This window comes from Medicago truncatula, chromosome 7 (assembly GCF_003473485.1).
Source record: "Medicago truncatula cultivar Jemalong A17 chromosome 7, MtrunA17r5.0-ANR, whole genome shotgun sequence".
Lineage (NCBI taxonomy): Eukaryota > Viridiplantae > Streptophyta > Magnoliopsida > Fabales > Fabaceae > Medicago > Medicago truncatula.
The window spans coordinates 10,916,427-10,930,390 of record NC_053048.1 but is presented as its reverse complement, the minus strand read 5'-3'; the positions used below and the strand labels follow the sequence as shown (position 1 = coordinate 10,930,390).

General features: G+C 32.2%; 2 protein-coding genes across 2 annotated transcripts; both read left to right on the top strand.

Annotated features, from left to right (window-relative positions):
• The first annotated feature begins 6,082 nt into the window (after positions 1-6,082).
• Positions 6,083-7,190, top strand: LOC25497868 (albumin-1). The gene is made up of 2 exons (XM_013592591.3): positions 6,083-6,221; positions 6,648-7,190. The coding sequence occupies exons 1-2, from the start codon at positions 6,164-6,166 to the stop codon at positions 6,962-6,964; spliced, it is 375 nt and encodes a 124-aa protein (XP_013448045.1). The 5' UTR covers positions 6,083-6,163; the 3' UTR covers positions 6,965-7,190.
• Positions 7,191-11,834: 4,644 nt separating this feature from the next.
• Positions 11,835-13,643, top strand: LOC25497867 (F-box/LRR-repeat protein 3). Its single transcript, XM_013592590.1, has one exon. The coding sequence runs from the start codon at positions 11,835-11,837 to the stop codon at positions 13,641-13,643; it is 1,809 nt and encodes a 602-aa protein (XP_013448044.1).
• Positions 13,644-13,964: the final 321 nt, after the last annotated feature.

The following is a 13,964-nucleotide window of genomic DNA, read 5'->3' as shown; positions in this document are numbered from 1 at the left end:
GAAAACCTCCTCCAACATTACAACAATATGTAGAAGGATCCAGTACAACTGAAGCAGTGCAATCGGAACTAATGACAAGGGACGCAATTCTGCAGAAACTTAAGCAAAAGTTGCTGAAAGCGCAACAAACGATGAAAGACTTTGCTGACAAACGAAGGATCCCACACCCTTTCAAGGTGGGTGACTTAGTTTTATTAAAGCTTCGACCTCATCGTCAAGTTTCTGTGGCAGGGCATCGCGTGAACAAGTTAGCAAAACGCTACTATGCCCCTTTTCCAATACTACGTTCCATAGGTGATGTTGCGTTTCAGTTAGCTTTACCAGCAACAAGCCGGATTCACCCTGTTTTTCATGCATCACAGTTGAAACCTTGCTTTGGGGAAACTCTGCCTTCACTGGACCTGCCACCAGCATCCATCCATAATCAACCAATTCCTGTGCCAACAGCTATTGTGGCTCACTAGACAGCGGACAATGAAGATAGGGTATTGGTGCAATGGAGTGGATTATGCCCAGAAGGTGCATCTTGGGAAAATCTGGCAGAAATGCGCATGCGCTTTCCTAACTTAGACCTTGAGGACAAGGTCCTTTTCCAAGGGGAAGGAGATGTTACGGATCCTGAATTAGCCGAGGAGGAAGATATGGGCTTAGAGAATGAAGAGATAGGTCCAATTCCTTTTGGGAGAGCCAAGAGAAACAAGAGAAGGCCCAAGTGGCTAAACAACTATCAGGTCCCAAAGAAGCTGCAATAGATAGCGACAAAAGCTTGCATAGTAGAAGGAATAACTCTAGCAATAGTACTAGGACATATATCAACAACTGTATTGCACCGTTAGAGCCTATCCACTCATGTCAGGATTTCTGTTGTAATTCCTAGGCTATATAATGCCTATTTGTCGTAAATAAATGCAAGCAAACAATTATCCAAATTAGATGTTAGCATAGCTGTAGCTTTTTTATTTTTTATCAAAATGCTCTTTTTTTACCATCTGTTAACTTGAGTTTCTCACAGAGTCCTAAATTTCAACAATTTGTATCCATTTTTCATGATATTAGGGATGGATCATTTGCATATGCATGCATAAATATTGTTCATATGAACTTGTTTTATTCTCTTAATAATCCAACTCTTAAGGGAAGTGGGTCATGGTAGTCTAATGTTTGCCCGTGAGGTAAAAACAGCATGGCAAAATGTTGTTTCAAATATAAATTAAATTTGGGTTCTTCATAAAGGTTTATCATTTGATGGAGTTTATTAAATACTTGATGTTGTTTTTAATAAAAAAAGTAATTGGGATTTGTACCCAAAAAGAAAATAAAGAAACATGTTAACTTTTATTTTAAGCATAAGTTAAGAAATTGAAGAAAAAATACTTTTTTTAAAAAAATATGTATTTAATGTTTTAAAAAATTTAATATTTATTCAGAAAAAGAAATTAATATTTATTTTTTTAATAAAAAAATTATTTTTCTATTTTTTACACTTAACTTCTATTCTAAAAACACATACTCCTATTAATCTTTATTCAAAAAAAATAAAAACACATTAACATGATAAAAAAAATTGCTAGCTCAACTGGCAAATGCCGAAATTAAAAGACAGAGTCGTGACTTGAGTTCGAACCCAAAACTTCATAGTTATATGTGAGTTTATTTTTAGTGGATCACCACTTCATCTAGGACAAAAAAATAATAAAAATTGTTGTCGCTATACATGCAAAGAATGAACTACTGATGCAACACGAAGCTTTCCTTTTTTTGACAATAATGCAACACGAAGCTAGTTTATTAAACTCTAACAAATAATTGAAGCTGCTGGTCCTACTAATAATGGTAGTTGGTACCAATGCAAGGGAAATAGCAGCAGTAGTGGTAGTTGCCAATCAATGCAATTATAATAGCAGTGTTTGCCATACACGTCAATATTAATGTAATAATTCTCTCTTTTTTAATTATGATTAGAGTTAGGTTAAGTGCATTTTCTCTAAGGACATTATTTGAAACCATTATAAAAATTTAATCTTTTTTTTTTTTTTGAGAGGATAAAAATTTAATCTTGTATTACATTTTTATGTAAACATTACTATTTTAGTTGTTTAAACAATATTTGAAGAGTACTTGTTATCAATTCTCTATAAGTTGGATTGGATAATGTTAACAAAATGTCTTTGGACGCTTGTTAGTTAAAATATTAAATTTGGAAATAATTTGTAAATTTTATGTAAAAAAAGTTACTTATTGTTGTTTAATACGTACAGTTTTTAAGATAAAATTTTCATTTTAAACATTTTAACAAATGTCCCTACTGTATTTATTAACATTTTTTTTTTATAAATTTTCTTCTTTAAAAAATTGTCTTTAAATATAAGTAGTATACTATTTTTTTTTTTTTATCAAGCTCTTTAGTGATTAGATTCACATATTTTAATTATAAAGAAGTATGTAATCTGACATTCAAACTACAACCCCAACACGAAATGCTTTTGGTATTTATCAATTCAATTACACTTATGAGACAAAATAAGTTCTATGCAATTATATCTATTATTAATAAGAATGAATTGTCCTATGTGTACTTTACACATGAGAGTATAAAATGCGATCTTTCATCATTCATCAAGAGAGAGAAACACATTAGGAATTTAGATAGTATATTTAAGGCTAAATTGCATTTTTGGTCCCTTAACTATTTAGGTAGTATCATTTTGGTCCTTTAACTAAAATTCGATTTATTTTGGTCCCTTAACTTCTCTCTGTTACACATTTTGGTCCTTTCTGTTAGTTTTAATTCAAAAACGTTACGTTTTCTTCATTTTTTTTCTGGAATTTTTCTGGGATTCTTGTTGTTGAAGGTTGATGGAGATGATATGAAAATGAAAAAGTGGAGAAGAAGATGAAGAAAACCTAACGTTTTTGAATTAAAACTAACGGAAATGACCAAAATGTGTAAATAAATCGAATTTTAGTTAAGGGACCAACACGATACTACCTAAATAGTTAAGGGACCAAAAATGTAATTTAGCCTATATTTAATTTGAAGGAAAATTTTAACAAGTGCTCTAAGGGCATTGTTTCAGCATATAAAAGTAGAAACTTTTGCATTGAAAATTGTACGGTTATGACTATAATAAGTGTTTGACTTGTATTTTCAAGACATAATTTCTTTTTGTGGGTTCTTTAAACAATGCCCTTAGAACACTTGTTAACAAGACCCTAATTTGAATGGTGAGAAATCACACTTTAACTTCTCATTTGATAAGGGATAATGCATTTGCATGCAGGGGTCAGGGTTCGAACCCCAAACACCGCACTTATTCACTTTAAGGTGAATTTCTCTAGCCGCTTGACTACTTGACAAAAAAAAAAAAGACTTCTCATAAGTAAATTACACATGAGAAAATATATTCTCCCTTATTAATACTACAAATTCATCTTGGAAGATCCACATACAAAATAGACATATAAAATTCACTATCCTCTACAACTATATAAATTTAAGAAAATAACATACAACCTAAATTTACATTCCATATTTTTTTCTTTTTACTATTTATAATATATTTTTTATTTAAGGAAACTACTTTTCTTTTTTACTTCTCTTTCTTGTTCTCTATTATTTATATAACTTCGTTTTTAGACTTTTATTCGTTTATTTTTTATTAATTTTTATTCTATTTTCTTTTACTTTTATATGAAAATATTATTTTTAATGTTTATCATTGATACATAAATTTTTTGACATCATTTACGAAATAATGATAATAAACTACATAAGCAAAAAAATATTGGCTGCCCATTCATAGAAAAATACGCAAAACATACTATTGTCACTTATACATACTAAAAACGGAACAAATAGTTGTTATTTTATTTATAAAATAAAAATAAACGATATTCATTCATTTAAATTGATTATGTACATCGATACAAGACAAATTAAAAGTTGTTAAAAACAAAAGGATGAATCTGCAAACAAACTCACATCATCCATGTTAAACAGATTAAACGACAAAGTACATATGTCTACAAATACGACTTTATTCAAGCCACTAAAATACTCATGTTTTCGAATCTACAACGTTGACGACACAAAAGTCATTGATTGAATTTGTACTTGATCAAAGCTAATCTTTCAACTTGAATCAAATAAACATTGCCTAAGATGTGAATTAGAAAACACACCGCACAAAGACGGGAAATCAAAATAAACAAAGTAGTGTGAGATGACTAAACCACAAAAACAAACGAAAGAAAACCGAAACTATGTGAGAAACACTTTTTTTTTTTTTGGTCAAAAGACAATTAAATTAAATAAAAAGACGAGATACAACGATTGGGAGCATTAGACCTGACCCATGAATACAAAGATACATAGTTATAATCAAACCTAGAGATTAGCCTTAATCTATCCTAACAAAAAAATTCACTAATCACAGGCGCAACCTAGTGAACCTACGTACGGGCACGAAACCAGATTACAAAAAATATGAAAAATGAACATATGTAAAGAACAATTAAGGTTTATTTTTGGCGAATGGATCGACTGCCAACACAGTGTCAAAATACAATTGCCAACAACTCCCTGAACAAAGCAGCAAGCATGAAGCTCTTTCGAGCATGAAATACCAATGTGCAGGCAGACAAGACAACTTGAAACCTGCAGATCTCAACAAATCTGGAAACATCAGAGAGTCAAAGAAGTTAGACCACCAAACACAATTCAAACAAATGCGTTAGAACTCAGATCGAGGGATGAGTCCAATACGTTAGTAACCAAACCCTATCGGGTTAATAGAACCAGACCTTTTCGGGTTTTTGAGTCACAAACACGCAGCTACTGTAAAGTGAGTACAAGTCTAAGTCACCCAATCTCGTATCGAACAACAAAAACAAACGACAACAGAACAAACAGAATAATAAAAGCATACAAACCAACGAACGGAGACGCCAACAACACAAAACACAACCGGTGAGCAAAACACACGACCGGCAACAGAGCAGCGACGAAGTTCCACAACCAGAGTCACAAACCAAAAACAGCTACCGCGAACATGAACCACCGCCACTATGAGACATGACTCAGATCTGGTTCAAAAATCCATGTACACCAAGATGCGACAGATCTTCAAACAACTAAATCTTACGAATCACCCAGCAAGGCGGCGACAAGAACACAACAACTAGGGAGGAAGATCCAAGCCAAAACAGGGACAAACAACGGCGTCAACCGAACGGAGAAGGTGATGTGGAGATTTGAGATCTCGTCACACCAGCACGATGAGAATCTACATCGTGCTGGAAGAGTTTGGATTTGAAGGAGGAAGTGGGTGGCGGTGAGTTGGTGGTTTGATGTATCACAGGAGAGAGAATAGAGAAAGAGCTCAACAAACATACATGTCTTACTCAAAACTACATAACACTTATTTAACTAAAAGATGAAGAAAAACAATTCGAATGGGTGATTTAGAATCAAAATTGACTCTAAAGGTTGAGAAAGAGAAAACAGTAGTTATAAATAACTGTTATTGATAAATACAAAAAAAAAAAAAGTGACAAATATTTATTTGTGATAATTTTAATTTATTACAAAATTATACACGGAACAAATGATTGTCACTGATCAAAATTAAATTTACTAATTATTTATTATCTTCTAAATAAAATGCGGAATTTCAATATAACACAATCATAAAATAAGTTTTAAACGAGACGATATCTTTAATAAAACAAGTCTATTGATTTAATAAGTTTTAAACGAAATTGCACAATAATTTCAAATATAGCTTGATAATATTTTATAAATAATTCTAAAATCTTCGTTATATATTCTCTATCTTAATATAAGGTCGAACTTAACTATCAAACAAAAATCAATGTATCTTATTGAATGTACGTGCATTTTTCTAGTTTATTATAAAATAAAAAGCATACATGGGATAAAAAAATATTAAAGGTTTCACTGAGAATGATAATTTATTTTAAAAATAATACACGAGATAAATAATTGTCACTGCTCAATAAGTTAAAGTTATTATAAAAATAATACACGAGATACATGAAATAATGACTCTATAAATTGCTGCTCCCAAGAATGAACAAATGCAAAAAGAAGCTAAACTCTCATAACAAATAATTGTAGCCAGTTCTTTCTTTCGATCAAGCAATGACTTACGTTAAGCACGCTCCTTTGGCTTTGGCTGTGTTCTTGCTTGCTACGTTGAGTATGTATTTTAACCATTTTTCTCACCATTACCATGCATTTCCAATCACATTGTCTTTCAGAACTAAGAACTTAGTCATAATCTACTACCAATAAAAGGACTATCAAACTTTGATTATACACTACCTCAGTGTCATTGATAACCAATAAAATAGATAGCCTTAAGATCCAACTTGCAACATGAACTACGACTTTCCTTTTTAACTTGACTTACGAAAATACATTGATTTAGGGCCTAAACCCTTGTTTTAGTGGCGACCCCCTTGAACTGGCCATGCTGATAACCATTTTTGAGAAACTAAAATATGAAATCTCTCTTATCTTATTACTAAATTTAGCTACGAGAGTGATAAATATAAACTATCCTCTCTAAAATTGATCTCTAAGCTTTTTTTTCTTCTTCTTAATTCGCTTCTTTTATTTGCAGTAATGTTCCCGGTGAAGAAGGTAGAAGCACACCATTGTTCCATAGGTCCTTGTTCAACACCATGGGCAACATGCGGTAGTGAATATTGTATTTGTATCCCTATGGGATCTAGTAATATATGCCAACCTTCATCATATAAAGATGTTGTGAAGATTACCGGAAAAAATCATAACTTTTGTCAATCTCATGTGGAATGCAAGGAGAAGGGACGTGGGAGCTTCTGTGCTCGTTATCCTAGTTCTAAAGTCGATTATGGTAGGTGTGTTGCCTCTATATCTGAGGAAGAAGACTTCTTGAGGATGTCAGTGATAGTTTAATAATATTGATATGTCCAAAAAATCTACATCCATGATATGATGCATCTTCTACTTTAAATAAACAATCTTTGTTTCCAATCGATGAGTTGGATTTCTTAGATCTATACCCATCCAGATTTCAATAAGTGATGCATGTAAATGGGTGTGGTGGAACTTTAATATATATTGTTACATTATTCCTAGTAATATTATGAATCAATCATCCATATATATTTGTTGGCTTTAATTCTTCCATTTATAAAAGGGTTAAATATGTTTTTGGTCCTTATAAAATTGTGATATTTGAAGTTTAATCCTTATTTAATTTTAATAGTTTTTGTAGTCCCTAAAAAAATTCTGCACTCAGTAGTAGTCCCTACACAATTCAAATTTGTTTAATCTCTTGAGTTTTTGGATAATATTTTGTATACATGTTAAGAACATTACTAAAAGCTTCTCTGCAAAAAAATTGTTACAAAATTTGATTTATACGTCCATATTTTGTTACTTTTATCATTAACTTTTGTCGTTTTAAAAAAATCATATTTAATTCGTTTCATGTTAAAAAATTCTAAATTTTAGTAAATGAACTTTTCATAGTGTTCAAAACTTGTCTTAATGAAATCGTTCAAAAATTTAAGAGTTTAAGAATAATTAAACAAACTTTATTTTAGCAAGGACTAAAATTAGAAGTAATTATTTTTTGTACGGACTAAAAAACCTATTAAAATTAAGTAAGGACTAAACTTAGAAGTTTTCAATTTTATAGGGACCAAAAAGATATTTAACCCTTTATAAAATTCATTATTATATGTTACAAAATAGGTCAAATATCACTTTTGGTCCTTTTATTTTGACTGAATTCTTAAGTTAGTCCTAATATCGAAAGTTTCAATTAGGCCCTTTTAGTTTAACAGAATTTCCAAGTAAGTCCTTTAAGTTTCAAATAAGTTATTTTAGTTGATAAATTATTCCACCGTTACCCTGTTGTCGGCCTCCGTTTAATTGATGTTGTTGTAACCGTTAAGTTGTTGACTCGGATTAAAAGTTTCAGGGTGTCAAAACGCTACGTTTAATGGTCACAAATGATCATTTATAGTCTTAGAAAGGCAACTATTAACAACAACAAATGCTTTTGACAGCCTGGAGTTTTTAAAAGCAACATTTTGATCCAAGTCAACAACTTAACAGATACATCAGCATCTGTTAATTATTAACTGGCAGCAGGGATAACGGTGAAATAGTTTATCAACTAAAAGGACCTATTTGAAACTTTTGAAACTTAAAGGACTAACTTGACAATTGTGTCAAACTAAAAGAACCTAATTGAAACTTGAAGGACTAATTTAGGAATTCTGTCAAACTAAAAAGACGATATTTGACCTATAAAATATTTAAACGGTTGTATGCAATGTCAATTTGTACCATTACAAAGTATTTGTACAACCTTTTTTTGACAACTTTCTCTCTCATACTCACATTATATTCTTACTCTCTCTTCCTTTTTCTCTCTCCATTGTTTTGAATCAATGTCTGGACAGAGAAAAAGGAGGTTGTCATAAAAGTTGTTAGCAAATGGTTGTTCAAATATCATTGCCCTATTAGAATGATGAGGAATGCTAGCAACACTCTCTTTTGATCACTCTCTCTAGCACCTACTCTCTTTTGGGTGAAATCAATATATATCCCATCACTTTATGTGGGTTCCATTGACAAAGTGTAAGTTAACATTGATTTCACCTAATAAAAGAGTAAATGCTAGAGAGAATGTTAAAAAAAAAAGTGTTGCTAGTACTTCTCTGTAATGATTCGAATGTGTTGCAGCACCCTAACTTGTTTTGGTAGTGCATGCCATCTGGTGCCGGATGTCGCAATTTAATAATTATTTTCCAATTAAAAAAATCGGAATGATTCGAATGAAATTTAAAAGAGCACAAGAGTGTTTAAATGTTTATATGTAGATATTTTTTTAACATCAAAATTTAATAAAAATATGAGAGGTGTACAAAGACAATTTAACCCACAACCAAAAAAACGTAGAAGGGGTATTTGACCCACAAAAACACAAACACCCAATCGACCATTATGACAAAGTAGAGAGTTTGAAAACTATTAAAAGTAGGATTGGCTATGAACCGAATCAACTCGACAATAGTTTGGAACTCGATTCGACAATTAACTCGTTGAACTTGGTTCATGAACTAAATGAGCTGAACTTGAGCTGAAAATTAAGTTCGTTAAATAAATGAGCTGAACTTGAGCTGTATATAGTTCGACTCTGTTGCTTCATGAGCTGGCTCGTTAATCGATAATATAAATATTTTTTCGATAATATCTATATTAGTTTAGTAAAAATTAATAAAAGTACAAGATTATTACAAGCTTGTACTTGTTTTTAGAGAAATTATTTCTATTTTAATTAACAATTAATGATAGTTATAATAAAATAGAGAAATAATATCACCAAAAAAAGAGGAAAAAAAGAAGCAAATGGGGTAACATACTTTTGCAGGATTTTAACAGGATTTTAACTAAATATATGTGTATTACAATTAGTCCCACATCGGGGAGTTTAAAAACAATAGTGAGGAGTGGTGGTTATAAAACAAAAGCGCTTGTGTGAATGCATGGTACTCTATAGTTGCAGTTGTAATTGACTACGTATTATTTTCTTCTTTGTAGTCTTAAAACAAACATGTTCTATAGTTTTAGGTGATAACTAGGGTACCCATGGAAGAATGGTGGGTAATTTATCCCAACCAATACACATTAGCCACATAAACATATTTTTAAGTGGTATTCATGAACTATCCACCAACAAATTGCTCATTTTCATTGGTTGGTGGATAAATTACCCACCATTCTTCAAATGTAATCTAGAAAAAACCATAGTTTTATCTTAGTTCATTATTTTTTTTAAATAAAGTAAAAAGGTCAAGATATGGCCTTTTGACAAAAACAAAAACACTCTTGAGTTATGTTACTTGAGCAACGAGTTGAACCTAACGAGGCGAACTGAGTTGTTCGTGAACTTTAAACGAGCCGAACTCAAGTTAAAAAAAAGGTTCATATCGCACTCGAGTCGAGTTTCGAACCGAACCAATTTTTATCGAGTCCAATTCAGACAGGTTCGATTCGACTCGACTCATTTTCAGCCCTAATTAAAAGTATATACAAGGCCTTCATTTTTTTTTTCCATCTAAAACCCACCTCCAAGAAATATTTGATGGCCTCTACGATCTCTTTCAAATTTGGAACTAAAATCAAAGATAAAATAACCCCATTTCCTATATCTCCTATATAAAGATTTACTAAACAAATCTAGATAATGATTTGTGTCATAAGGCTTTGCAGAGTACACCTTTGCGACAATAGCAACTGGTATGCTCAACCGTCATAGGTTTTAAGACTGTTTTTCAGGTGCATGTTCATAGAAAGCTTTTGGCACATATGTTTTGTCACTCCCGCTTTCTCAATCTCAGTCTCCATCCCAAATTTTCAAAACCCAAAATCCCAATTTCAGTCCTCAATCTAACCCTAAGTATCCATCACTCTCACACTCAATCTCCATCGGAATATTCATCTCCACCGTCTACCACCTTCAGGATCCATTATTCTATCTTTTTCTAACTCTCACCGTCAAACTCACAATCACCGACGGTCGGTCTCGAAGATAGGAATGTATGCATATAGGAATGGATAATTTCGAAAATAAAATTTTGGATTAAAATTTTAAAGGACAATTTTTACTTAAAAAAATCTTGAAGATTTTAAAAGACTTCGTAGGATTTTAATGACTTTCATGATTTTAAGAGATTATCATGATTTACAATTTGAATTTCAATGGATTTACATCATAAAATTTTAAAGGATTTGAAATGATTTTATGGATTTATAAAATTTCAAAAGAGTTTATGAATTTTAAGGACTCATTAAAAAGAAATGATTACAACACACTCTCTATCATAATATTTTTAATACAGACTCTTGATTTTTATTTTTTTTTGTATGAGAGATAGAGAGTGGGAAGAGAGATAGAGAGAGAGTAAAATTTTAAAAGAAAAGCAATCCCAAAAAATCTTTATGTTTTTATGAAAGACTTGTTATTACTAAAATATCACTAGAAAATCTCACAAAATCCATCAAAATCTAATTTATTAAAAATCCTTGATTTTTTTTAAGTGATGGAAAATCTTGATCGAATACCTCAAGACTTTTTAAAAATGACAAATAATCTTATTGAATATTACAAAACTTTTTTTAAATTGCAAAGAGTCTTGATTACCACAAACTTTTTAAAAATCTTTTAAAATCTTTTAGAATCTCCTTAAGCATTCTAAGGAAACGTTGGAAACGTAAAACAACTCCTTAAAACCCTAAATCAAAACCCTGGTCTTGTTATCACACTCTCCGTCTTCGTGTTCATCTACGATTTTCACATCTCCTTGAAACCCTTTGAAGATAAGCTTAACTTGATTTGGTAGTGTTATTATCAGGTTTTTTTTTTTTTAAATTATTTATGATAATTTATAAGTAGTGTTAATTCTGAATTTTGATTAATTCAGTTCTTCATACTTTGTAGCTTTTAATTAGTTCTGAAGAGGAATCATTTTTATTTATTATAATGAAGGAGAAATGATAATGAATGTTTGCGATTTTGTTTATAGATTTAATCATGTGCTAGTTTTGTTGTTGATTTCAATTTTGTAGGAAGATTTGTGGATTGAAATATTTCCAAGTTTCTTGAATTTTTTTGAAGCTATTATTATTATTATGGTTTTGTTGTGAATCTTCTTGCGTGTTTTTGTTTTTCTCATCGCCTTTTCTTATACATAATTCCAGTGGGACAAAACATTATTTTCACTGAAGAGTCACCACCACCTGCAACACAATGAAAAGGAAGAGAACTTCTATCCAGTCATCAACGATAACAAATTCATATTTACCTGATGAGTGTTGGGAATGTATCTTCAAATTTATATTCAACAACAACGAAAACAACAATCGTTACTACTTTTATCCTCTCAATTCTTCTCTACGAATCAAAAGGAAGGGGAAGGGAACTTATCTTTACAAATCTTCGCGACTATCCATTTCATCAACATATTCAGATATACACGAAGAAATTTTCAACGACGACGACCCTAACAACCGCAACATATGTCGCTACTTGAATTCTCTCTCCCTTGTCTCCAAGCAACTCCTCTCCATCACCAACCGGATCCGGTTCTCACTCACTATCTTCAATCCAACACGCCCTTTCCTTTGCCTCCTCTTTAAAAGATTCACAAACCTTAATTCCCTCAACCTCACACGCTTCCACGGTGACCTTGACGCTCTTCTCCGCAAAATCTCTCGTTTCCCATCATTGAACATCACATCACTTAATATTTCCAACCAACCCACAGTTCCCGCAAATGGGTTACGAGCTTTCTCCCAAAAGATTACAACTTTGACCTCTCTCACTTGTTCCCACATCGCTAACTTCAATAGTAGTGATCTGTTCCTTATTGCAGAATGTTTCCCTTTACTCGAAGAACTTTACATTAGTTACTCCGAATGTTGCTACATTTACCCCATTGGTTACCACACCAAATATTACGATGGCTATTTCGATGGGGTTGAAGCCCTATCACTTTCACTTTTTAAACTCCGCAAGGTTAATCTTTCTAGTTTTCTCATAAACAATCAATCCCTTCTCCACTTGCTCGACAACTGTAAGCTTCTTGAAGAGGTCATCTTGTTTAGCTGTGATCATAAAATAACTAACGTGGGAATTGCTTCTGCTCTTCGTGATAGACCAATATTAAGGTCTTTTTCGTTTTCCCCTTTCAATATGAATGACAACATGACCATTCCTACTTCACATTTTATTGACTCATTGGTGAGTTTGAAGGGCTTGACTTGTCTTGATTTGCAGTTTATGAATATCTCAAATAACTTGTTTTACTCTATTGCAAGGGTGGGTCTTCCTTTGACGAGGTTTACCCTCCGACATTGTTTCGGCCACCATAGTTATGCTGGAATCTATTGTTTATTATCCAAGTGTCAAGGCTTCCAACATTTGGATCTTGAACTTCCGTTTCTGAATGATCAACATGTTGTCCAATTGTCTTCATTTCTTGGTGATTTGATGTCCATAAACCTTAGTTGTTGTGTTAAGCTCACAAAATTATCTTTGTATGCACTCACTAAGAACTGTCCTCTACTTGGTGAAATCAAAATGGAAGGAATTGGGAAGAGTACGAGTGTAGAGAATTCTGATTCATTGGCGGAGTTTGGTGTATACCCTCAATTAAAGTCTCTCTATTTGGGAAAAAATCAGTGGTTAAGCGATGAAGGCATTATAAAGTTTGCTTCCAATTTCCCCAATTTGCAACTGCTTGATTTGAATCGTTGCAATCTCTTATATGAAGGTATTTGTCAAGTTTTAAGGATATGTTGTAAGATTAGGCATTTGAACTTAGCCTATTGTAAAAAAGTGAAGCTACTTGGAATGAACGTTGTTGTTCCCAATCTGGAGGTGTTGAACTTGTCAAATACGAAGGTTAATGATAAAACACTCTATGTGATCTCGAAGAACTGTAGTGGGCTTTTGCAACTATTACTTGAACTTTCTCATAATGTCACAGAAGAAGGAGTGAAACATGTGGTAGAAAACTGCATGCAATTGAGAGAGCATGGGTATCTTCTTTACTAGTATTCTGAAAGTTTGAACTCTGTAAGTTTCATAATTTTCTCATAAATTACTTTTTTAAATGTCAACTTACAAATGTGCATTTACTCATCAGTCTATGCATGATAATTGCCTAAGTAATAGTTTAATATTTTTATATAATGTACAGTGTAATGCTAAAATTGTTAAATGGTGGCGCCATGGTGGAATGGCGGATTTTTAACAACAGCCATAGGCAATTTGTGAAGGAATGTCGGTGCCCACCATTGTGGCGCCATAGGCCGCAATGGTGTGTATACGCGGTGTCAGTAGTAAACAAAACAAAAAAGCATTTTATCTGCTGCA